This window comes from Halichoerus grypus, chromosome 9 (genome assembly GCF_964656455.1).
Source record: "Halichoerus grypus chromosome 9, mHalGry1.hap1.1, whole genome shotgun sequence".
Classification (NCBI taxonomy): domain Eukaryota; kingdom Metazoa; phylum Chordata; class Mammalia; order Carnivora; family Phocidae; genus Halichoerus; species Halichoerus grypus.
Window position 1 is genome coordinate 18,649,426 of NC_135720.1, and position 27,900 is coordinate 18,677,325.

General features: G+C 34.2%; 1 protein-coding gene across 6 annotated transcripts in view; it reads right to left on the reverse strand.

The window, feature by feature from the left end:
• The window catches only part of STXBP5 (syntaxin binding protein 5), a 182,029-nt gene that overhangs the window by 70,925 nt on the left and 83,204 nt on the right, over nucleotides 1–27,900 (reverse strand). For all 6 annotated transcript variants that reach the window (XR_013441060.1, XM_078054605.1, XM_078054602.1 and 3 more), the window contains exons 9-13: nucleotides 22,073–22,151; nucleotides 4,722–4,876; nucleotides 3,494–3,566; nucleotides 293–440; nucleotides 12–79 (exon numbers count right to left, since the gene is read on the reverse strand). Coding sequence is in view for 5 of the 6 variants with exons in the window: in XM_078054605.1 (XP_077910731.1) it covers nucleotides 12–79; nucleotides 293–440; nucleotides 3,494–3,566; nucleotides 4,722–4,876; nucleotides 22,073–22,151 (523 nt within the window). In the remaining variant the exon portion in view is untranslated. The remainder of the gene's footprint in view (nucleotides 1–11; nucleotides 80–292; nucleotides 441–3,493; nucleotides 3,567–4,721; nucleotides 4,877–22,072; nucleotides 22,152–27,900) is intronic.

Genomic DNA, 27,900 nt, shown 5'->3' on the forward strand with positions numbered 1-27,900 from the left:
ATCTTACTTACCCTGTAATAATTATCTCTGGGTAACTTTGAACACCCAAGCCCCAATTACCTCCATTAATGGGCCATTCCTATAAAAAAAGATTATTGTATAAAGCAAATTCCAAGCATACCATACATCTCCATATATATTTCTATGACAACAGTAAACGACATATTTTGCTTCCAAAAAGGACTTCCTATATATTTTCTCTAAAAAAGGTTTCAATGTTATCAAATACTCCAAGGTGATAAATATAAAATACTGAAATGTAACATTAGATACTAAAACTCATGTTCAATACCTTTTTGCTGTAACCTTGCCGTTTCTGTCTAGCTCCAACAGAATAAAGTGCAGGAATAAGGTCCACAGGACAATCAGCAAAATATTCGCAACATGTAACAGGGGACTCATGTATACTCAAAGGATAGGGATTTTCAAATATAGGATATCTTTAACAACAGGAAAAGAAAAATATTAATTTAACAAAATTAACACAACAATGAAAACTTTAAAAAAATATTTACAGCTTTGGAATGAAAACAATTTTTTAATTTTTTTTAATTTAAAGATAACATCCTCTGAAGGTCCATATAACATATTATCTGAATTTATATTGTAACTTTAGGGATACAATGTTCTTCTCCATATTTTTAGAAATTACATACATTTTACCATAGAGATTTAACAGATTTACTTCATGCAAATACGTAAAAAAAAAAAATGGCATCTTTTATAATGCAAGTTGCTCAGGTAGAACAGTAAACAGAAAAGCTGCAGTTAGAGCTATGTACCATGTGGCACACACTGGACTGAGTGCTTTATATATACATTTCCCTTATTTACTTCTTGCACCAAACTTATGATGTGGACATTTTACTGAAGAACAGACACTTAGAGTAATGTGCTAAAGACATGTCAGCTAGCAAGGAGAAGCAGAATTTAAACTGTGCTCCTGACCATTAAGGTGTAAGGTTCTCAATCAACAGATGCCTCATCTTTATGTCAGCAGAGCTAATACAAATTTTCAGTTCTCCTTTTTTCTCCATCAATGTGATGCCTAGTACAATATTTAATCTAGAGATGTTCTCTTGTTTCAGTGATAATCTAAATAAAGTTCTACCTTAAAAGGTTTCTATATATAAAATTATTTCATTAAATAAAGCAAAAAATGTTTTCAAAAATCTTAAAATTAAAGTAAAATCCTAACTAAATATACAATGATATTTCTTTTCTGGTTTGAATTCCTTGAGAATGGTTACTTAAAAATATCAGGAAAACCAGAATATGTCTTAAAAATTCTACAAAGTTCGGAGTGGCTCATCTGCAAAAATTAGATGTATTTATCAGTCTACTACTGACAATAATTTAAAAATTAGAGAAGAATAATTTTGGAAAAGTCCTTTCTAGATTTCAAAATGAACCGAACTGTCATTACTCATTCCTCAACCACACATAAAACAGAAAAAAACCTCAAACAAAAACATGAATTAAAAAAATGGCAGGTAACTTTTTTTCTCTTTATAAACATACTTTATAATCCTTAAGCTCAATGATCCTACTATTATTATACATTTACCTGATCCATTTGCTATTTTTATTTAAAATGCCTAGTCACAGGTTATTTGCACAGTATTTTCTTTAACTTAAATATATTTTGGTACAGGCCACACATAAAAATCTCACATACTATTTGAAAACTTAGCTAAGGGAAAAAAATAAAATCTATTAAGAATAAGTTATTCTAGGGGCACCTAGGTGATGCAGTCGGTTAATCATCCGACTCCTAGTTTTGGCTCATCATGAGCTCAGGGTCTTGGGAGACAGCCCTGCACTGGGCTCTGCCCTCAGCATGGAGTTGACTTAGGGCTGTCTCTCCCTCTCCTTCTGCACACCCCCCACCCTTGCATTGTCTCTCTCTCTCTAAAATAAATAAGTAAATCTTTTTTAAAAAAGAATAAGTTATTCTAGGACTGTCATTTATTTTTTTATTATCAATTTATTTTTTAGACTCTATTTGAGAGAGAGGGAGAAGCAGATTCCCCACTAAGCAGGGAGCCTGATGCAGGGCTTGATCCCAGGACCCCAAGATCATGACCTTAGCTGAAGGCAGATGTTTAACCAACTGAGCCACCCAGGCGCCCCTAGGACTGTCATTTAGAAATAATAAATTCCTTTGATCCACTATGGTCTTATAATTTTTAAAAAGGAAAAAAATACCCACCTGATAATTATAGGTAGCACATACTAAGTTGATGTAAATCTAGGAATGCCTTAAAATAAGGTAAATAATACTGTTCACTTATACTTCAGGGTTTCCCAATCCTGGTACTATTCACATTTTGGATCAGATAACTCTTTATTATGAGGGACTCTCCTGTGCACTGCTGATGTTTAGCAGCACCTCTGTCCTCTACCACTAGATGCCAATAGCATGAATAAAAGATGTTTACACAGATATTGTCAAGTATTTCGGGGGGGTGGGGTGGTAAAATTGCCCCTAATTGAGAAACACTGAATACTGAATGGGTAAACTCAATTAAATATTTAATGATTATCTCTCAGGAGATACAAATAAATAACGCAATGTCCTTTCATTCAAAGAAGTTATAAGTAAACATACTATCATCTATGTTAGAAAAAGCAGAATATGGCAAATACCACAAAAAGTTGCAAAGGAGCTATGGTGGCAATTTACAGATCAGGGTGTGTGTATGTGTGTGTGTGTGTGTGTGTGTGTGTGCGCGTAGTTAAGAGAGATGGGGAAGCGGAAATGAGGGCTGAATTTGAAAGCTATATGGAGTTTTGACAGCAGTGAAGCAAGTGACGTCTGCAGCTGTTGGGAGCCATATAAGAAAAGGCACTGATGTATGATCACAGTTCAGTTTTTCTAGGGAATAAGGCACCTATAGGAAGGTAGTGAGAAATCAGGTTGGAAAGGTATCCTAAGTTACTACTGTGTAGAGTAGCAGGCTGAGAAGGTGCTCTCAAATCAAACAACAGTAAAGACTGTAGTGGTTTAAAGAGGAGAATAACAGGGTGCCCGGTTGGCTCCATCAGCAGAGTCTGAGATTCTTAAAAAGAGGACAGTGACAAGCTTGGTGCTGCATGTAAAATTACTCTGACAATGGTATTCATGACAGTGCCACAGAGAGCGCATGGGGGTGGGGAAACCACAGAGCTTCTCTGGAGGTAAACTGTGATGGGATCAATTTTGGACTTATTTTGTGTGCCCCCAGTGTGTCCAAGTATTAGGTTGAATCATATGAAATTTCAGAAATTCAATAAATTTTGACTTAAAAAATGGAAATTCTATATGAGCAACATACTAGATCTGGTAAGTCTGGCATGTAATTAAGAAATGTGTGTCTGGAACTGTAAAAAGAGGTCAAGATTATGAATATAAATGTAGCGTTTTCAAACAAAAGAAATAGCCAACCCTATACTAAAAAGAGTCTTTTTCACTACATGCTAAAATAATCTCTCACCAAATTTTATTTCTTACCCATTTTGTGCAAGGTCTATAAGTACTAAATCCTTTTCCAGAAGAACCACCACAGCATATGGTTCCTGAAAATCTGGAATAGGAAAACAATGCATGAACAACAGTTTTAAATATGCAAGAAGACAGCAAATTAGATAATAAACATTTGCTTGTTTTTTTTTTATTTTATTTTGTTCCATTCTCTCAAGTATGTAACATTCTGATCTTGTACTTAATGTAATTTAAGACTATTTTGTTTTAAATGAGATAAATCTATATAATAGACATAATTATTTCAGTTTTGTAAAGATGAGTAAGACAAGAAGTTCACAAAACTTCTTTGGTATTGCAAAATCCAAGGCAGGGCATGGGCAACAAATCCAAAATTTAAATTGGAACACCCATAGGAACAATTCTTACTACTGGATCTCACAGGAACTCGAGTACTACTATACTACTAAAATCTCTTTCTTAGGTATTTTATATGCACCTGTTTTAACTATAAAATGCATTACAGCTTTACATTTCAATTAGCTTCAAATGAAGTAAAACAGATCCAGATTCAAATTCCTCTTGAAAGAATATTTGCTTAGTTGTGATGGTTAACTTTATGTCAGCTCGTCTTTGCTTTGGTGTCCAGTTGTTCAGCTAAACACCAATCCAGATGTTGCGGTGAAGGGATTCTTTAGATGTGCTTAACATTTAAATCAGTAGACTCTGAGTAAAGCAGATTATCAGATATAATGTGGGTGGGCTTCATTCAAACAGCTGAAGGCCTAAAGAGCAAAGACAGGTTCTAAAAAAGAAGGAATTCTGCCTCAAGAAAACAACTCTTCCCTGAATTTTCAGTCTGCCATCTTGCTCAATGAATTTGACTTACTAGCTTCCACAATTGTATGAACCAATTCCTTAAAATAAATTCATTCTTTCTCTCTTTCTCGCTCTCTCTATACCCTATTGGTTCTGTTTCTCTGGAGAACCTTGATTAATATACTATGTTCTATAGAATTCTAAAATGTTTCTTAATGTCCACAGCTTTGTTTATCCTTAAGTGGCACTAAAGACTACTATGTCATACTAAACAGATAAAGCTTCTGAGATAAAACTTGCAAAAGTTAGGAAGACAGCATCTCTCCCCCAGAAGAATTATAGCATACGAGGATAAGGAAACTACTTAGAAAACATATAGGTCTTTGTTTTGAATAACAGATATCTATAGAGAATGAGTTTTAAATGCAAAGCTTATTACCATTTGGGTATGGTGTTTCACACAGCGTTAGAAAATCAACAATTGAATAGTCCATTTCCAGCACAGCAGTACTTTTCCCATGCATAACTGTTAAGCAGGGTCTTCTTCCTACAGTATCATAGGACAAACCTCCTGATAAAATAATAAAAGGTTCCCTGAAAATAAAATACATAGGCAGGATTATAAATAGCACAGTGGAGATTATTTTCTTGTTGTATTGTAAATTTTTTATTTAGTGAAATAATAAATTCTAACATTTTAATGTATGATTTAATTGAATACTCATAGGTGGATTTTTTTAAATTGCATAGGTAAGACCCAAGTGAATTCATGAAAATTAACCTACAATAAGAATGAACATTGACCACATTTGACTCTCTCATACCTCCCCTTGGTGCTTAAAATTTTTTCCTTTATCCTCTTTATACAATTGTCAAAAAATTCTCGCTGGGTTTCTACTGGTCAAGTCTCCTAAATGTACTGCCTGTATTTCCATCCTAATAACCAGGCCTTCTCAACAGAAGGTCTAGGAGAGAATGTTAATGGCCTGAGGCATCCACTGTTTGTAACATATTAACTTCTCATCGATGTATCAGTAATGTACTAGCTATAAATCACCCTTGAGAAAACAGTCACTCAAAATCATTTTCCGTAGGGCTTCTGGAATTTTGGCTGGTATGCTCTCCAACCACAGCTCCCATGTACATCTACCAGCTGCTAGCTTACCACTTCTGATTACCTCCACAACTCTGTCTTCCTATTAGCCATTACTTAATGATTTATCTAGACCCACTTTTTAAAACTGCGTGTCTTAAATATGCAAAAGAAAAAATATCTTTTCATATATTTTGGCCTGTATTTATCTTTGTCTTGATTTTTCATGTTTTTTGCCCATGTTTTCATTAGATTAGTAATCCTTTTCTAATTGTTTGGTAAGAGTTTCTTGCATTCTAAGGAATTAGCTTTTGATCTGCTGTGTGTCTCACTATTTTTTGGTGGGGAAGTTGTTTATGGTACATTAAACAGATGATTTTAAAAGTTTGATATAAGATTTTCTTACATCTCTTCATTTATGATTTTTTAGGTAGTTTCTGAAGGCTTACTCTAAGGTCAATAGATCCACCTTCCTCCTCTTCACATCTGGTATAAGTAGTATGTAATAATATGTAATTATTAAAAACACTAGTTCTTATTTATTTACTTACTATTTTTTTAAAAATGCTAGTTCTTATATTTAACTTGAAGCCTGTCTGTCTACTGTTATATGGCTGTGAATAATAAGACAATTAGATTAAAGCAATATTTTGTTACTTAAAAAAAATTCTTGTTCTGGAACTAAGCTGTCTGAGTTTAAATTAAATCTCAGCTCTGGTTTTCCTTTCTGTGTGATATTGAAAAAGCTGCTTAACCTCTCTGTGCCTAGCTTTTGCATCCATAAAATGGAGACCAAGTGGTATGTATCTATACTCAGACAATTACTGAATTAATGTACACAAAACATTGGGGTCGATGTCTGGCACACAATACACCCTTGGTAAGATTTACCTATTATTATTATTATCATCAAATTACCATTATTATCCATTATGAAAGTTTCCCTTCTTTTGCATGTTGAAAGAAACATTACAATTTCCAAATTATTTTTATCTAAAATAAACTCTAGAATAAACTCTACTAAAAATTATAGTAGTAGTACAAATGTGTAATTTATAAGGAAATATAAATAGTAGGTCAGATAACTCAATTGTTTTTTAATACTTGAACATTTTATCTATTTTAATATATAAAATAACTTGTGTGTATAGTATTTTATTTAAAACTATACTCTCATGTATCCCTGTTTTATTTTTTTCATAGAATTTATCATTAAAACTTATTTATTTTGCTCATTGTTTTTCCCATGAAAATGTAAGTTCCTCGAGGGCAAGGAGATTTGTTCATTTTGTTCATTGCTGTATCTAAAACTTAGTGAATTAATAGAATTAATATGTAAATGAATTAACAGAAATGTATGTTACACTAACCACTCTCTAGCTTATTATCATCTAGATTTTTCGCCACTAAACTGATTTGGTTAATCTTATTTTTCCACCTAAGTGACAGTAATCAAGGTTAAACTTCCCAAACAGAACTATACCAATACATTGTTTCAACCTCTTTACATAGTGTTTTTATTATGACTGTAGTTAGGAAAGCATATTTAATTTTCTTTCCCTTTTTTTCCACATATAATGAATAAATAGGATACATTTCCTGTCTTGTGTACTTTGAAATATAGCATACAATTGAATATAAAATACTGGAAAGAAGGATGAAGAATCCAACTTCATCTTTTACAGATGGGAGGTCCAGGCCATGTATTTTATAAATAATATTTCAAAAATAGTCTGATAAATGTTTTTACATATAGCCAACTTAAAAAAAAAAAAAAAAAGTATTGTTAATATAAGAAGTAGGAACAGGGAAATCCTGAGCTACATTGTAGAATAAAATTTCCATGGAAATACCAGGTAGGTTTGCCAGGTAAGTCACCAGTTCATTAGATAAATTGTTAATATGATATTTAATAACACCACGGCAATTAGGTAGGTGTACCCAAAAGGCAACTAAGTGTGTATTCAGTGGCCTTGTAAGTTGCCTACACTTCTTTTCTAAACTTAGGAGAGAAAAAATATATGATGAAAAAAATAAGGATAAAAATATAAGAATAAAAAAATATGAGTAAGAAACAGTTTCAAAGAAATAGCAAGGTAATATTCTTTCATAAGTTCCCCAAATCTAGCAATAAATGCGTATATATGCATATGCACATATAGGTATATATTTAAATACTATTTTTTTTCCTTTTTATCTTATGTGTTGTTTTTTAAAAAATAATCTAAGTTTGCCAGGCAGGAATCACCTGACTTATGAACACCCAACAGGTTATATTTTTTTCTTTATAAAGAACCAAACTTTGAAGAATAAATATTAATGAGATGAATATTTTACAAGAAAGTAGTCATAAATGCAATGATAAAATAAATATTTTAATACTAGATAGTGGCATTAAGAATTATATAAAAAATTCTAGAAATCTAGATTATTTCTAGGTAGCATATGAATTATGGAGGTGGAGAATCTTATTGTTTTTAAACACAAGGTTAGCTTTTTTGATGTTATAATAAGGACTTGAGGAAAGATAATTTTTATCCTATAACTTAAAGTAGAATTTCAGTAGAATTTCTTTTAATGATATTGAGTGGTCCTCAAGACTGTCATTTTGTGAAGATATCTGCATTAGAAAGGTGTCTGGACATTTTATTTAATAATTTATTTAATAATTTAATCATTCATTCACTCATTCATTCATTCATTCATTTGAGCAAGTACCATGCATGTGTGCATGCAGGGGCAGGCAGAGGGAGAGGAAAAGAGAATCTTAAGCAGGTTCCATGCTGGGCGTGGAGCCTGACATGGGGCTAGATCTCATTACCCTGAGATCATGACCCGAGCTGAAATCAAGAGTCAGATGCTTAACCTACTGAGCCACCCACATGCCCCTGGACCTTTCATAATCTGATTGAAATTTTTAAGAGGCTGGCCACTTTTAAGTAATTCCTTTGTCTTTTTTTTTTTCTTTTAAAGATTTTATTTATTTATTTGAGAGAGAGAGAGAGAACGCACAAGCATGAGCAGGGTGAGGGTCAGAGGGAGAAGCAGACTCCCTGCTGAGCAGGGAGCCCAATGTGGGGCTCGATCTTGGGACTTTGGGATCATGACCTGAGCAGAAGGCAGCCTCTTAACCAACTGAGCCACCCAGGCACCCCATTCCTTTGTCTTCTGACTAACCTCCCCAGGCTGGCCTTGATAAATGATTTAGCTCAAGTTGTGTTTCATATGAAGCACTCTTCAGTTAAAGGAGGCACTTCTACCCAAAAAGCCATTTTTATAACCAATTTGCTCAACTTAGTTCTGCAACATTACCCATTCACTCAAATTTATTTTGAGCACCTGTATTCCTGAGAATAAAACAGTGCTCTCATGTCTAGTCTACATGAATAAGCACATTGAGACAAGTGTTTCAAAGAGAATAAAACAATGTGGAGTGGTAGGCTGACTGTGAGGGAGGCGACAGAGCAGTTACTGTTAAGAGTGGTCAGAAAAGATCCCTGAAGTAATGACGGATGAGCTGGCCAGAATGATGAAGAGCCAGCCACTCAAAGAGCTTCGGGTTGGGGAGAAAGGGATGTACATTCTAGGCAGCAGGAATAACGAGTGCAAAGACCCTAAGTCAGGAATGAGTTTGGTTTATCTCAGGAACTAAATGGTCAGTGGGGCCACAACACAGTGAGTAAAGTAATATATGATAAGAGATGACGCAACTCCAAATCTTGTAAAATGCATTCTGTTTCCTCTGTTAGGATCTCAAGAACCTGTGTCCTCCATTTCAGCCCCATGATGACTTTAGTTCTGACCCTAATAACCTGCAGCTGATATTATTATAATAGCATTTGCACACATTGTTTATTGCCTGAGATATACTTACCCTCATTTTCTGTTTGACTTTAAAATTTTAAAACTCAGCCCAATTATTATCTCCTCAGAAAAACCTTCCCTGATCCATCCACCCTGATTGTGCTGGGTTCCCTTTCTGTGTTCCTTGCATCCTGTGCCTACTTCTTCTCAGGATTTACCACACTGAATTGCCATTATGTTTATCTAGTTTCCCTTTGTATTGTTAGCTCCTTTAGGAAACAAGAGTGTATAATTTACCTCTGCATTCCCAGGCCCTAGCTAGGTATCCCAAAAAGTGTTTATCAAATACATATTTAAATACCACTAAACCTACTGCTCAGATGGTCACTAATATCAGGACTTACAATCGGAAATGCTGTAGGATTTGGTAATATTTGGCCAGATTTGGTAATAAACACTGTCTAAAGAAGTTTGAAATTTAAGTGTTGTGCTATTCTGATACTCTTTCTGAATAATTAGTACTGCCACCTGTATTTTTCAGTACTTCTATGTATTTTTAAAATTGGAATTTAAGCTTCAAATTCTCATATGTCATTAATTTAATTACTAACCTTATCAAATTCTCCAACTTTTTACAAATGGAGAAATGCCATTCTATTTCAAAGGAAACACTTAACTATATATTTGGTGAGCAGAATTATACTTTAGCTCTTGAAAGCTAACAAATATCTTCTCTTTACCACTCTAACCCCAGTGCTCAGCTTTTTTGGGGGATGGTGAGGAGCAGAGGGAGCGTAAGAGAGGGAATCTTAAGCAGGCTCCACGCCCAGCACCAACACGGGGCTCAATCTCATGACCCCTGAGATCATGACCTGAGCTGAAATCATGAGTCAGCTGTTTAACCGAATGAGCCACCAAGACGCCCCATTCCAGTGCTCAGCTTTTTAATGAATGAACATATGATTTTTTATGAGACCCTACATCAAATTTCTATGATTCTCAGTTCAAATTCCAAATGTAAATTATGATTATCTAAATTTGAATGGTCTAACAGAAATCTATGCAACTATCATCTCATATTTGGTGTCAAATTGCTTACTTTTCACATAAAAGTTAAAAGCTAAGTTTTTTGAGCTATCAAATCAAAATGGAATAAAAAAATGAATCAAAACAAAATAGAATAATCAAAATCAAGGGTTTCAAAAAACAAATTTTTTAAGGGCTGAAAAGCAAAAAAGAAAATTTAAAATATAAGGAGATGAATTAAAAGCACTCTTCTAATCATGTAATGCTATAGTTTCAAACAATGCTTCTCAAACTGTGATCAAAAACTATTTAAAAAATTTTTCACTTCATTGAAAATCTGTGTTTTGTAAGAAAAACAACTAAATGTGTGCACAGATGTTGTGGTAATGTTAAATGATATTCAAGTTTCCATACTCTTACTTTTGATTTCTGTATGTATTTTGTCTCAGAGAGTTAGCAGACTGGAACCATTCATGCACCATACTTTGAGTAGCACTAGTAGTAGAAAACAAAAAGTTGAGCCTTCTAAGGATACTGCTTTGACCTACCCTATCATCATCAGGGAGAAATGTGAGGATGTCGTTGAAGACCTCACTGCAAGGCCCTACACTCCCTCACACTCTGAAGTTAAATCAGAAGCCATGTAATTCTTTAACTGGGCATGTTTGAGTAGAGAGGCGGATTCCCAAAACAACTATTTGATAAGAGAACTATTGCTTAGTATCGAAAAGTTTTCACCAGGGACCTTTTTGAGCAAACAGGAAAATAACAGGATAGCATAAGAATAAGTCATTATGATAATGAACTGAATACAGAGAAGCACAATGGGTCATAACCCAAGCTTTGGAAGAAGACATCTATGTTCAGATCCTAGCTCTATTACTTTGTACTTATGAGAACTGAACAACTTACTTTAATTATGTGAGCCTCAGTTTTCTCTTCTGTAATATACACCTCATAGAGTTATTGTAAAGATTAAGTGACATTACATATACACTGCTTATTAGAGTGCCTGGTACAAAACACATTCTCAGGAAGTGACTATTACTTTACCAGCATCATGATGATGATATTCCAGTGTCCTTCTAGTTCAGCTCTGTACCTTTGCCTATTTTAAGAGGGCTCTCTGAGAACCAGAGTAGCCATCTCCAGACTTTGTTTCACTAGTGACTAACCTTAATACTCTCCTTTGCTAATATAGATAAAAAGATAGAAGTTTGGGGAAAAAATAAAGGAACATATTTAGACAAGTTTTTGTTCACTTAATGACCAATTTAACAATGATATAGCTTTAGTAGATTTGTATATTGCAGTCTTCGAATAAAATGTTAAGATTTTAATATTGTTGTTTGTTTTATTGATATAATTTTTATGAAAAGTTGTTATAGTAATCAGACTTAATACATATCCTTTTAGTTATCAAAAATGTGGAATCTCCAAACATTTCCATAAATTGCAATGAAGTATACAACAGTGATACTCAAGAGTGTGGTCTGTGAACCCCTAGGGGTTTCCAGGATCCTTTTCAAATGGTCAAGGGTAAAACCATTTCATTATGGTATTAAGACACTATTTGCCTTTTCACTGTGTTGATATTTGCACTGATGGCACAAAAATAATAGTAGGTGGATTAAACTCCTGGTATCTCAGCATGAACCAAAGCAATGACACCAAACTAGACCTACTCATCAAACTTTAATGTCTTCCTCAATCATATAAGAACTTCGAGGTTATTTAGCAATAACATCCTGAATAACATGTCCTCTAACATCTGAAATCTTCATATAAATAAGTGGCTGGCAAGACTCAATTTGGAGATAAGGATAGAAGAAGAATTCATGAATTCTACAGTCCTCACTTAATTATGAAAAGGGAAAAAAATATCTTAGAACACCTTCCCAACCTTGAAGACAGAAACTTGTTAAGTGCCCCTATAACCTGAACATTTCATGAATCTTAATAACTTTAGAAGAATTATAATACTCTCTTGTAACCAATAAAGGCTGATAGTCATAACAAAAGCTATTATAATGAAGTTGTCATGTCTAGGGCAACACAGCTCTTCTCTACCTGTGCTTTCCAGGGCAAAGCATCCATTCTAGAGCTGACATTAAACTGGAAAGCAAAATAAACATTAAGCATCAACATGGTAAGTCAATGAGATAAAGGTACAGAATTTGGTAGACCTAACCTAACCATACAAATCCCAGAAAAATTATGCTTTGGGGTTTCAATGTATTACAGTTTCACAATCCAGGATGGTTAGGATGCATGAGATTTATAAGGCCCCACAGCAATTTGTATTAGTCCATTACTTTTTTTTTTCTAGTATCAATACAAATGAAAGAATTTATGTAACAATTAGGCATTTTTTCAAAAAGAAATCTAAAATCTTCAATGCAGTCTTTGTCATGTGGAATCTGTAATTAAATGAACTATATATTAAGTTCACAGTGTCACAAGTATGATTTCAAAGCTTATCTGTGAAAGAACATTGCAGTTTTCAAAATCATTTACTGCAGACAAGTCTTACATGGATTTGATCCCTGTCCTCTAGAACAACATAACCTGAAGCATATAAGCTGGTATCAATATATATTATAAGCAGCCCAGTACTAGAACAATTAGTGAACCATTACTAAGATATTCAGTCCATATACAGATCATAAGTAGATGCATTTTAAACGCATGTAAAAAAAAAAGATTAGGATGAATAATGATGGAAAACTACCCTTAGATTAGTCTGAACAAGCCATAAAGCTTTAAGAATGCAACAGAGAACCAATTTAGACGATGAAGAAGGGATGGCTCTAAAAGAAGATACTATAGAAAAGCTCAGAATGAACTTTAGCAGTAGAAAAAGTAGGAGCAATACACCAGAGGCAGTGTCAGAAAGGGTTATCTGAATAGCCTTAACAAGTAAGGGACAATTTTGGAAACAATTAGGTTTGAAATGAAGCTGTGCCTTTTTATAAATAATACACATCAAAAACTACTAGATTAAAAAAAAACTATAAGGTTTTAAATTCTATTTTAGGATTTCAGAAATGGAAGATGCTACCAAATCTCAACCATTAATATACCAACTTTGTTAAATTCATCAGTTTCTAGATACAGGGGCATGGACAAGCATATAAATAATTTTGGTCCCTGCCAAAACATAAAAGCTCAGCTGGATGACGGCTTGCAAAAAATTAAGTTGTAAAATTTTTATGAAACACCACTTTATATGCAGATGGAAACAAATTTCACTTCAGGTCCCTATTACCACAGCAGGTTGCCTTTTCTATTACAAGAGTTGTCATTTAGGAGTTCACATTGTGGTGACAAAATTTAAGATGATTCCAAAGCATAAATGCTTACTTTTAAGGTAGGAAATTAATAAAACAAAAACATCTCCCATTGATGAGACTGATGAAACTGTTATAGTTTATACTCAGTTCTTTAAAGTATACACAGATACTTTCAAGAAGCAATGTGGGAACTTGTCAAGATTCATAAAAATCTTTTATCCTCAAAATTTCACCATTGGAAATTTACTGTAAAGAAATACTACAATGGTAAAAAATCTTCTGTTGAATTATCTATAACATCAAGAAAGAGAATCTGTTCACTACTATATTTTTATCTGTAATATGAGAAACCTGATTATAATATCAAAAACAAAATGTTCAGCAAAAGGGAAGAATGTCTGAGTAAAGTACATAGCCTTTAAAATTATTTACAAAAATGGGTAAAAACTAGTAATCCTTTAGACATGTTAAGTAGGAAAAAAAATTCACCAGACTGAATATACTCTAAGAATATAATTAAGTGAAAATGGACATGTATCTGAAAAAAGATTGAGGGAAAATGAACAAAAGAAAAAAAATTGTTTTAGAATAGTGATAATACCTTTAGAAAGGTAATACACTTCTTTTGTGAAGATTTTATTTAATGTTATAACTAAAAAAAAAAAACCAAAATACAAACCTAGGTACTTCCAAAAACACTCTAGACAAGATAATAGTGGTTAAAAAATGAAATTAATAGAGGCGCCTGGATCTCTCAGTCAGAAGATCATGTGACTCTTGATCTTGGGGTTGTGAGCCTGAGCTCCATATTCAGCGTAGAGGTTACTTAAAAATAAAATCTTAAAAAAATGAAATTAATATTAACAATTGTGACTAATTATACTTTTTTAAAAAACCACATTTGTCCTCTGAAATACCATGGAAATAGTTCACCAATTTTTAACGTCATTTCTTTATCTATCACTAATATTTTTGGTATTATAATGTAATATAAAATGTAGCTTATGCTGAAGAATTTTCTGCTTCCTAGACAACTCAAGAATTGCTACACAAATTAAGTTGGAATATTATTATGATTCATCCATTCAGCAAGCTTTTACCAAGTGCTTAACTGTGCTGATCCCCACAGGAGGGGCCAAAAAGTCTTATCTTCCATCATTTGATTCCTCCAGCTTCACTCCATCCTTTGGCCAGCATACCCCCCTCTACCTGCACTTTTTACTCATCAGCTACTTTACTGATTTCAGTGTTCCATTTCAGAACCCAAAACTTATCATAATCCTAAGACTTTTAGTTCTGTAGCCAAAAAATTTCAGAAGAATCCAGATCATATAATCATGTAATAATACTTTTGGTATTAAGAAAGAAAATTATCTTCTTCACCTGTACTTTGAATTCATCCTGAGAAATTCACTCTAAAACTTTCTGCCCAAATTATTTCCTTTTCATTTTCAGTGTATCCTATTCCAACAGTTCTTTCTTTTCTGCATTTGTCATATGGAGATTTCCCCCAAGTTACAAAACTGTGTCTTACTCTTCCTGATGAAATGTAAATGCTACTTATATCTACTGCTGAATACACTAAACACATGTTCTAAACCAGTATTTAAAAAAAATAAATAAACCAGCATTTTCTGTTAATCCACCCACTTCTTTTTACTTCTTTTAATGTCCCTACATCCTGGCTCATGTTTGAAACAATGCTAATAAAATACTCTTACAAATTAATCCTCCTTACAATGAATATCTTCTAATCTTTCTTCTGTTATTATTCTAACCAATCTTTCTATAGCAGCAAACAAGGCTTACTTACTCTCTCCTATAAACACTTCAAGGATGTATCCTGGGAGTGTTGTTTTTGTTTTTTTTCTGTTCAAAATCTACTAGTCCTCCTTTCTCTACACCTTCATTTTTGTGTTTTTCAAAATAAAATACCAGTGCTGAGAGCCTCAGCTGTATAAAGGGTTCTGAGCTGTCGGAACGATTCTGAATGCACTCCTTTTTCTTATACTTAAGGAACTTCACCTTCATTTTGGCAACCACCACTGGTTAAATGTACTTTAATGGCTTAACACAGGTTTACTTTCACACAAAGTTAACAAGTAAAACTTGCCAGTGATGTAAAAATGTATTTGTTTATCAGCAGACTTAATAAGTGGTATCAGTTTTAACTTAACAATAATGAGTTAAAAACTAATTTGGGGGGGCGCCTGGGCGGCTCAGTCAGTTAAGCCTCTGCTTTGGCTCAGGTCATGATCTCAGGGTCCTGGGTTTGAGCCCCACGTGGGGCTCTCTGTTCATTAGGGAGTCTGCTTCTCCCTCTCCCTCTGCCTCCCACTTGTGCTCTCTCTCTTTCTCTAATAAATAAAATCCTAAAAAAAAAAAAAAAAAACTAATTTAGGGAAAAACTTAAAAATAGAGGGATCTTACCACTTTAAATTGATAGAAGCCACAGACAAACCCCAATCTTCATACAGCTGCTAAATAAAGTATTCTAATGTCAGAAGACAGAGCCATTAATCTAGTAGTCTTTGTTGTCTAGCTATGTGGGATTATACAGTTACAGTGTTAGGGATTGTAAGTAAAATGTTACCTTAAAATCAAGAAAGTGAATGGTAATTTATTTTAGTTAGGTATGAGGTTTGGAGATTAAGACTAGGGGAAAGTGTTCTTGTTTTGAGAAACTGAAGATAATACAGATAAATCTGGAGTGGGTCATAAGAATGCCTCTGAGGACAGTGATAAAATGAGAATTAGCCAATTTAAGATCGAAACTTTCTCACCAACATGGGAAAAGTAACATGAAAACAGGAAATATTATCTAATGAGAAATATGAAATTTTGAGAGTCTGTGGGCTCAAAGATGTCTTTTCTCATTAGATGCAATTAATTATAAATCCACTTATGGATTTTTCCTAAACAATGTTAAGATCAAGTGCCATGACCACAAGGGGATACCATAAAACCTAAACCTGGACTTCAACAAATTAAAATTTGTAGCCTAGAAGTGATATATGAAGCTCTCCAGTCCTCTAAGTAGCTAGGGTTACTAACAGTAAGTTATCCATCCTATTAGAGAGACACAGAGAGAATCTCCTCTCAGTTCACATTAATATGATTACTTTACTGAGTATGATTTTAATGTTAAATTTATGAAGATGATCTGATAAACTAGCAAATTTAAAAGAGAAATCAGGGGCACCTGGCTGGCTCAGTTGGTAGAACATGCGACTCTTGATCTCAGGCTTGTGAGCTTGAGCCCTACACTGGGTGTAGAGATTGCTTAAAAAAAATAAAATCTTAAAAAAAAAAAAAAAAAAGAAATCAGGTCTTGGCAAACTGAGTGACTTGTGAATCATTAGGACGATTCTATCCTAACCCATCTTAACCATGACAGTGTTCAGTGTACTGATAAACAACTCCATCTCTGGAGTCAACCTGAGCTCAAATTCCAGCTCTGCTACTTTGTAAGACAAGTTAACTTAAGCTAAGACTTATTATTCATATCCCTAAATGGAGATGATAAAAGTGCCTATTTCACAGTATTGTTGTTAGAATTATGGAAGGTAATGCATTCAAATGGCATAGCAGAATACCTGGCTTATAAAAGGCAAATAACGGATGTTCATCTAGTTTTTTTCTTCTTGGTGCCTGGAAGCCAAACCATCTAAGTAACAGTCTTGAGCTCAAAAGACAAGAAGCTAGTTTCATCTCAAGCAAGGCTATGAGAATTGTTAAGACAATACAAAAGGGAACTACTTTTGTTTCTGAAAGTGGGCATGCCATCTGAATGAGTCTCTCTTCTGGTTGCTATGGCTTACCATGAATTGGGATGGAGAGAGAATAAATATGGAACATTTGTTGACTCTAATATACTGGTGGTAAGAAAATAAAAAGAGAAAGCTCCATGCATGATAGAAGATGATAATATAAACATATTTATTAATGTAAAGACTAGATTCTAAAACATTTTCTCAATGGTCAACATATCTGTGACTAAATTGAAGGTGAGTTTCTTCATCACAGTTTTATCAGATCGTTTAGCAGAGCAATTGCTGCTGGGAGATCTACAGGTATGAATATGATCTTGGGGATTGGTGGTTAATGTGAATAGAGAGTAGGTTTCATTAAAAAGGAAGTAAAGTGATTAAGAGTACAGACTTAATTAAATCTGGGGTCTTCCTCTTATGACTTGTATGACTTTGGGCAAGTTACTAAATGTCTCCATTTCAGTTTCCTCATCTATAAGACAAAGGTAATAATACCTGCCTCATAGACTGGTTGCTAAGATTAAATAAATTAAGATGTATAAAGCACTCAGAATAGTGTCTGGCACAGCACATATAAGTGTTATTATGGATTATTACATAGACACAGTTATTTAAGAAAAATCTATAGTTGAGAAGGAAAAAATATACGAGAGCAAGCCTGTATTCTGGGAAAAAAATCTTTGCACGAGGGAGTTTGTTTCTGAGCTTCAGAGTTAGGATTCTCTCATTGGATATACTTCTTGTAGCGGTGGGGGAAACTCAGTGGTAGCAAGTTTGTGGATGTTACTGAAATAGACTTTTAGGTATTTTCAGAACCAGAATATCACAAATGTACCCTAAGGTTTTATTAGTCCTTTTTTTTTTTTTTTTTTGAGAGTGAGAGAGAGTGTGTGCATGTCAGCAGGGGAGGGGCGGAGGGAGGGGAGAAAGGGCATCACCCTGTGTGGAGCCCAATGTGGGGCTCAATCTCACGACCCCAAGATCATGACCTGAGCCAAAATCAAGAGTCAGACGCTTAGCTGACTGAGCCATCCAGGCACCCCTGTGTCTTTTTCATTTTCTTATACAGGCAATCCACCTACAGCTTTTAGTACACATATGACATTAAAGAAATCATCTATTAAACTAGTTGAAAACAAATTCAGGCACCACAGTTGGGGGGAGCAAATTTGCTTACAGATAAACTTAAATATATTATGTATGTACATGTGTGCATATCAAGGGTGGGGTCAGCAAACTAGGGCCTGCTGCCTGTTTTTGTATAGTATGGCCTGCAAACTAAAAATGATTTTTACATTTCTAAATAGCTGAAAAAAATACACAGAAGAATATTTCATGACACATGAAAATTAAAGGAAATTCAAATTTCAGTGTCTGTAAAAAAGGTTTTATTAGAACACAACTGCATTCTTTCATTCATGAGTTGTCTATAGCTCCTTCTGGGCTACAATAGCAGAGCTGGATAGCTGCCAATTGAGACCTGTACAGCTTGCAAAAAGCCAGAAATATTTATTCTCTGGCCCTATACACAAATAGTTTGCCATAGTATGTGTTATAAGGAAAGGGAGTATTAATCTCTTGGACATGGTTCTCCAAGTGTGACTAAACTGTCATTTTTAACTGTGATAATATTCACTTTTAGGTTCCCAAACAGAGATGTTCCCCCTCAAACTGGTAATTCTTTGAACGGTAGTCCATTTCTTAAAAGACACTAACTTCGGGGGTGCCTGGGTGGCTCAGTCAGTTGAGTGTCCGACTCTTGGTTTTGGCTCAGATCATGATCTCAGGGTCATGGGATTAAGCCCCACATGGGGCTCTCTGCTCAGTGCAGAGTCTGCTTAAGATTCTCTCCCTCTACCTCTGCCCCTCCCCTGCTTGCATGTTCTCTCTCTCAAATAAGTAAAATCTTAAAAAAAAAAAAAAAAAGACACTAACTTCCAATGCTCTATAGTGTAAAACTCTAAGGAGTTCAAGTGAATATCTGTTTGAAAACTTGAACCTACCCTGAGTTGATTCTTGTTGAAAATTTTGCCCCGCCTGTAACTTCTTATGCAGTCTACTAGCGAAATGAAAAATGTAGAAGTAGAGGAAAAAAGGACTATAATTTACCAAACATCTACCACATGCCAAACACATTATATTTCTCTTTCAGGTCTTTACAACAACTTATATTAAGTGGGAATTACTATCCTATGTTCTTCTTCCTTACATTCAGTAACACTATGCTAGGACAAGTAGAAGTGAAACAGGTATGTCCTATGCTTTCACTGAGCTAATATTTAAAGGGGAAGGCATGCATTAAACACATAATTCCATTATTAATGACAAGTACAAATTCTAGAAGGGAAATATATAGCATACTTTGAGACTATATTACTGGGGACCCAACCTGGACAACATGGCCAAAACATCCTCAAAGCAGGGATATTACTGCTAAGCTATAAAGGATGAAAGAGAATCTTTCTGCCTAGAATGACTTCTAGGTAAAAAGAAGAAAATGCAGAAGATCTTGAGGAGGGAAGAAAAGCTCTGCTAATAAAATCTGGCGATTTGCTAACATCACCTACTGCTAACCTGAATGCCTTTAGCTGGCACCTGCCCAAGATACTTGCTAGGAACAGGAAAGGGTGAGAGTTGACTGGCTTATTTAATAGAGGGTGATTCTGCTGTAGGTGCAATGGGGAGTGCAGTAGTTCTCAATGCTGGCTACACACTGGGAATTCTAGGGAACTGTCTCAAGGAAAGATGCCATGGTGAAAAAAGAACCTTTTAATTTACTGCATGTCCTAACCCAGGTGAAAAAGAAATTGGAAAGCTGGTGAAGACTGTTCTCAGAGAGTGATCCTATCGATCTATTTAAAGGTATCTACAAATGCATGCAAAAGAGCTAGACTTTTTTTTTTCATGTCTGATCTTACAGAAGAAAAAATATTGCTGCCATCCTGAAGAAACTGAAAACATAAGTATTACCATTTATAAGAATTGAAAACAGGAATAGGTAAAGCACAGAGAGGAAAAAAAAATCTTCCTTGGACTTTTATCTTTGTTGCCAACGAGTATTTGTTAAAATGAATAGATAATTCAGAAGACAATAAACACTGTTAATTTAAATGTTTAGACAATTCATTTGATGATGATTCATTTGAATTCATATAAGCTAGAAACAGGTTTTTTCTGGTTCCCCACACACACTTTTTTTTTTTTTTTGCTGTCATTGCTTTTCCTACTTACATTCCTTTGCCATACGACAAATTATGGCAAAAAAGTCAATTGGTAGTAGGAAGTTTCCTAGAAACAATAAGAGCAGCTACTTATAGAAAGTTTATTATGTACCTGGGACTCTGTAAAATGTTTTCAATACATGACTGTCTCACTTAAATCATAACAATGAGCTTCTGACCTATTATCATATTCATGTCGTGAGGAAACTGAAGCACAAAGACATCAAATAACTCTATGCCAAAGGTCACAAAGTGAGGGTGCCACAGTCAATTAAACAGATGCCACTCCTTTTGGAGTTCATTCAACCTCTTTTTGGAACACAATATATCTTCTGAAACCCAGAGGAAGGCTAATGAGGATCAAGGACAAGTAATAGCAATCTTGACAATTCTTCAGCCTACTGTCTTTTCTCAAATGAGAAAAGGGCTGAAAGGATTATGATTAGAAGAAGGGCAAATTACAAAGGGAAGTGGGCCATTTATAACAACCAGTGGTCATAAACTGGTATATAAAAACATGTATCAGTGGTTCTAAACTTCCATGCGTCAGAATCTCTTGTGGGTCTAATTAAAACACAGATTGAGGGCGCCTGGGTGGCTCAGTCGTTAAGCGTCTGCCTTCGGCTCGGGTCATGATCCCGGGGTCCTAGGATCGAGGCCCGCATCGGGCTCCCTGCTCCGCGGGAAGCCTGCTTCTCCCTCTCCCACTCCCCCGGCTTGTGTTCCCTCTCTCGCTCTCTCTCTCTGTCAAATAAATAAATTAAAAAAAAAAAAAAATCTTTAAAACACAGATTGATTGGCTCCAGCCATAGATAAAAGTGTCTGATTCAGAAGGTCTGGGGTGGAGTCCGAGAATTTGCATTTCTAACAGGTTCTCAGCTAATGCTGCTGGCCCAAAGACCACAATCTGGGAACCGATGCACTATATACACTACATAAGTTCACTCTCTTACACAGCTATAGTAAATAAAACCACACACTTTTCCCAGGGAACTAGAACATAAATAAAAGGCTTCTTTTAGGGGTTAATGAAATGTCGCATTTTCAAAGAAACATTTACAGTTTTTTTCCTTTATTATATTTTTAAACATTTGGTGCATATAAAAAATATAAAATACAACTGACAAATTTCCTTTAATATTAAACTGTATGTATTTTTGTAATTGCCAAATATTCTTACGAGATTTAATTTTTGAAGAATACAGCTAACTTTCATAATTAAAATATATAGCATAAATAGGTTAAGTTTTAAATATTTTTTCACTGCTTATTCCACAATTTTCAGGAGTGAATAAACACCACTGTTACTGAAGATTAATCTAACAGAATGTATAACATTTGATAAGAAAGATTATTCAAACTTTCCAAGATACATTATAAAACTACTAAGACAAAGAGAATACAAAGAAATACTTTATCCTAAACTTACCAATTTTAGTTATTTTGTTAAATAAAGAATGCATAAAATTTAAGACTGAGCTAGACCATTCTAAAGTAGGCTTTACAATATAATGATAAAACAGCCTTTAGTGCTATTTGAGTAATTATATACAATGAATATTGGCAATGAAGTAAAATCTTACCCAGATCTAGTCGTTTTGAATTCCACCTTCAGGATAGGTTTGCACGGTTCTGGCTTCTTCCCATCCTTTAATTGTTTTCCTAAAATATATTTTCCTGCATTAAATTCTAAAATTCTAAGTTACTCTAAATTCTTATATTGATAAGTTTATATATAAAATGAAAGTAAAATACAATGAAATACACCATGAAACATTTTAAAAATATTTTGAAAGAAGTATTTAATATAAAATATTTAAAATAATCAAGTAAATCTACTGTTTGAAATTCAGTGCTGAAAAGTAAATGAGTAACTTAGTAATGACCTTTATGTGACAAAATTCTTGTAAAAGAAATTTATAGCCTTCCCAATGTTCTTAATTGCAGATAAGCAAGCAGAATTATAATTTTCTAAATGAATTCAAGTTTTAAAATAGCTAGATTTGAGGAAAACAAATCTAAATCACGTTTTTCACCCAAGTGTTACAGTTGCAAAATTAAACCCTATGCTAATAACTTCATTTATATTATTCTCCTAAAGTAAAATCCATTCATTGTAATGTCCAAAAAGACCACTAAAATAAACCAATCTCTACAAAATGTCAGAAACTCATAAAGAATTTTATTATTTTAAAAAAAGTTTGATTTCTGCTATTCTACATGTTCATTGTAGAAACACCTCAGAAAAATATAAAGAAAATAAAACATATCTTCATTTTTAGAGATTAATCATTCTCAACATTAATATATTATTTTTGGAGATCCCAGTCACATGCCCCTATCCCGATACTTCTTTCCCAGCTTTTTCCCTCCATAATACACCTAGTTCATTCTAATAAACTTTTGTTTAAAATTTCATTGTTGTTTGACTCACCAAGAAGAATGTAAATTCTGTGAAAGCAAAATTTTTAAGTGTATATGTGCTTTCTGTTGATGTATCCCTGGTGACAAACATTGTTTGACATATCAGTGGGCACTCAGTAACTATTTAATAAGTGAGTAAATTAATGATTCTTCCTTAGGATTAATTCTTAGGAAAAGGAATATCTGGGTCAAACTGTCTTCCAAACAGGTTGTACCAATTCATACTTCCATTAGCTGTTTAAGACCACAGTTTGCCACATTCTTCCCAAACAGTGCTATTTTTTTGTTGTTTTTAAGTGGAAAGGGTATCTAATTTTAATTTGTATTGTTTTAATCTCTTAACAATATTCTTCGACTTTCTGGTCATCTGTATGTCTTCTTTTAAAAATAGCTTATGTCCTTTACCTATGCTTGTATGTTATCTTCTCTACATTTAAAAATAAATTTTATATTCAAAGGTCATTAATACTGTATCCATCATATGTTACAAACATATTTCCTCGTGTCATTTATGACTGAATTCTTAGAAAAATTTTAAAACTACACAGAGGTATACTTTTAAATAATTAAGTCTTCATTGGTCTTAATCATGTTTCCAGTCAAGAAAACTTAAAATCCTAAAATGTCAATTCTTCTAAAATTAGTTCATAAATTTAATGTAATTAGAATTCCAACAGCTTTTCTTGGATTTGCACAAAATGACTTTGGAGTTCACATGGTAGACTCACGACCTAAAAAGAGTGAAGGAAACTAGGAAAGGAAATGGATTTCCAGAATGACAAAGTAAGGACCTCTGTCTCCCACAAAAATTGAAATACTAGCAAAACAACTAAAGTTAATCACTTCAGAACTCCGGAAATAAACTGAAGCCACAAAACAAGTGGAACATTGTCTACCCAATAGAAATGACTGAACCTTGGTAAGACAGGGAAGACTAGAACATTCTGATGAGGGTTATTCCCATCCTCCTCACTCCCCAGCTAGGTGGCTAGGCAGACATGAATATGCAATAGTATCAGCAACAAAGAGGGCTGAATTTTTTTTTGCCAATTCCGTTAAAACCAGCTTCCCTAAACCAATCAGTATTTTGTCCCAGCGCAGCTCCCTGGAAACCTCTATTCCCAGGGTGCTGTGGCAATTTCATTTGACAGACATCAGCTCAGAGGTACAGAAGGCCTTCCACTTCCAGGGCATCACAGAAATAGTATCACAGCTGCCTAAGGTGTGGTTTCAGGTGAGTCAAATAAGAGCCTGGGCAAGAATTAAAAGAAAATCCTGAAAAACTGAACACACTCCAGGACTAAAAGGTTGCACACACATGCAAGGTCATGTGCATGCCCAGAAAATACCTGAGAAAGAAAGCCCCAGTCATTCATCTCCGGTCAACTTTGAAACCTTAAGAAAAGAGGAAGTTTAAAAAAAAAAGTAAAATACAGAAAGTAAAATGAGTTTTAATACCTACTGCTGGCGGGATCGTTGTCAAAGAGGTACTCATACATGACTGAAAGAAATGTGCAAAGGGTACAGTCTCTTTGGAAGGCAGTCTGAGAACACTAATTAAAAATAGAAATATTTAAAACTTTAATTCTTAGGAAGAGCAATTCTACTCCTAAGCATTTATTCCATAGAAACAAAAGGCATTGGCCTATCAAATATGTACAAGATGGTAGAGAGCATAACTTATAGTGATCAAGAACTGAAAATAAAGTGAATGCTCTTTATGTTGGAATGGCTGAATACTTTGTGAAAAACTGGGAACAGAATTGGCTATTACACGACCATTAAAATGAAGGAATTAGAGCTATGTCAGATGACATGACGGGTCTTTCCTCAAGGAGAGTAGATTAAAAAAAATACAAAAAAGATTAATTCCATTGTATGCAAAACAATGACAAAAACCCTCATAATTAAATATATGTGTACTAATATACATAATTTTAGAAATATATTTTTTAAGAACACGTGTAAGATTTTTGACATAGTGTAGCTGGTCACTGGGCTGCTTGAACATGGGGGAAGGCATGAAAAAAAGAAAGGTAGGAAAAAAGGAGGCCTAAATCTGAAAAGTAGTCCCTCACACTGTACAAGGAACACAGAATTTCAACCACTATTTCAATCTGTTCAGAAATATGTGAGCTTTCAGTAAAGAATTTAAATGGTTGCTCTGAAGGCCAGCATCAGGCCTTTATTCTCCTTCTACTACCCAAAGCTCTAATGGGAGTGTCAGACTGATATAATTTGAGATTACAGACACAAATTTTACATTTATTACACTTACATTTTACATTTATTTTCAGAAGTTATTTTTTGTATGCATTTTGCTTCATGAAGTAAACAATTATTCAGTTATAACTCAATTTAACTTATTCCAATATTCACCACCAATCTTTCAGTAGCTAGAACAATTTTTAAGGAAGGGCACTGGGTGGTATATCTTTACAAGTTTGAGCTTATATATCATGCAAAAAACCTGGCTAGGTACAAAATTCTTAGCTTTTGTCTTGCTCAATAGTCTTCTATGTTCCTCTCTTATGTCCAGTATTTAAGCTTGTAATAAAGTTTAAAGTCAGTCTGATTTTTATTTCTTTGTAAGTAAACTTTTTTCCCACCCCCTACAAGGATAGTAACAGAGTAGTTTTATTATCTCTGTAAGTCAAATGTTGCAGTTTTTATAGTGATCTTTCTTCATGAATCTTGCTTGGAAATTAATGAGTCCTTTTGATAGGCATAATCTGATTTCAACTCAGATTTTTAAAATTATGTCACCAATTACTGCTTACATTTCAGAAAGGCAATTTATTCATCTGTAATCCTAGACTAACCATTTTCTAAATCAAATCAAGTAATAAGGCACTTGCTATGATTTTTATAAAGCATATGTAAATTAAAGGATGTTTAGAAGATCACCTGATTTCACCACTAGATGTCATTTTACTTCTTACTTGCTGTGTCCCTGAGCAGCAAAAACCTGTGCTTACTCAACTGGTGCTTGTTCAAACACCTGTGAACTACCTTGATAAGTTGTTTAAAAGAGCTGGTTAATTATAAAACAACTTAATAAATCATATAAACCTCCAAGTCACATCTGATTTCTTATCTTTTACTATGCCCTGCTTCCCATTCCTATAAACCACCCAGCCACAAAAAAATTGGCCTCAGTTCTGTTGATTAAATTCCAAAATTGTATTCATGTATGTCCATTTCTTCCCATTTGCTGTCACAATTGAAATCTTCATTATTTATCATTTACAAAAGCTTCTTAATTGGTCTCCCTCTTCTGCCCCTAGCTCTCCTAATGCATCAAAGTAGTATTTCCAAAAGATAAATTTTATGTTTCTCACTATAAAATCATTTAGGTCTCCATCAGGATGTCCAAACTCTTTAGCATACTACAATATATATTCTTGCCTCCATACGCAGTTCTGCCATTGTTTCCTGCATCTTTCCCAAAAGTATTTTAAACTCTGGCCATATTAAACTATTAGCAGTTTTCTAAGAATACCCTGGCTTTTGATTATGTCTTTGTATCTTCTGACTAAAATAACCTTGCTCTGCTCTTTCCCATCTTATCACTCCCCACTCATCCTTTAAGACCAAGCTCATATAACTTGAATTTGTGAAATCTTCCTACACCCTTCATCCAAAAGCATACTAATTCTGTTTCCACAGCATATTATGTACACCTGTATCAGCACTTATGTATTTTAGTAATCCGTTAATAGATCATTTTCATTCACTGGATTCTGAGTTCTTCAAGGGGAATATACTTCCAGCATTTAATCTCTGGTACATAGGGGGTGATCAGTAAATGTCTATTGAATGAATGAATGAAGATGCATTAAAAATGAGTGAGGATCACTGACAAAAATAAGGGTCTCCTTTGTTTTTAATTTTGACATTCAGAATGTAGAACACATCTTCTAACTGATACAGTTGTTACACAGCGATTATGTTTTCAGCCTAGAGCTGGCTATCCAGTATGGTAGCCGCCACTCACACATGGCTACAGAGCACTTAAAATGTGGCTGGTCCAAGCATAAAGTATACAGATTTCAAAGAGTACAAAAAGCGATGTGAAATATCTCAAGTTTGTAAGTTGATTACATATTTAAATGATATTTTGAGTTAAACATTATTAAAACCAATTTTACATTTTTAAACTGCTCTTCATATAGTTATTAGTAAATTCACAATTACACATGCAGTTTGCATTATATTTTTATTGAACAGTGATGTTCTAGAAAATAAAAGGATTCAAACTGGAGAATGACATTGTTAATAATACTAGTCCAAAATGAGGAGAGTGCTCTTTCTTTAGTAAGTATGAAGACAGAGTTGATTTACAGCTGGACTAGAGACACTTGGATACCTGGTTTTTGACTCGGTGGCCAAGGGCAGTGGGATTTATGATATGCTTGTTCAAGATCCCAAACTCCCCAAACTCCCCCAGTGACCCCCAGTGTAACAGTTTTACTGATGGCTGGCAACTGGCTTAACTGGTGTGACAAGACTGGCTTGATCACTGAAAGGGTAAACTGAGTTTCTCAGAAGCTAGATCTAGGTGGTTGGAGCTGAAGACTCAGCACAATCCTTGGATACATGTGTCTGTGGGAGCCTGCATGTGGGATGCCTCTCAGAATGCTTACCTGCATTGTGTTTCTCCTGCTGCAGGACATCCTTTGCCTTTAAAGAAAAGTTTTACTTGCATAAAAGTTTTATTTGCGTATGTTCTGTAGAGTCTGGTAAGTCCTTTCAAATTCATAAACTGAGGAAAACTTTGTAATGAACTATATAAAGAACTGCAGTATGGTTTTATTATTTATTGAATGTTTTATGCTCAGGTGAATCTTAAAAGTAGATTAATAGAAATTTTTGTACGTCACATCCTTAAACTATTACATTGACTTTTACTTATGTAAAATTTTTTCTTCAGCGACACGTAATAAAGTTCCCCAATCTTGGTTTATTCCTTAAGAAGTAGATTGAT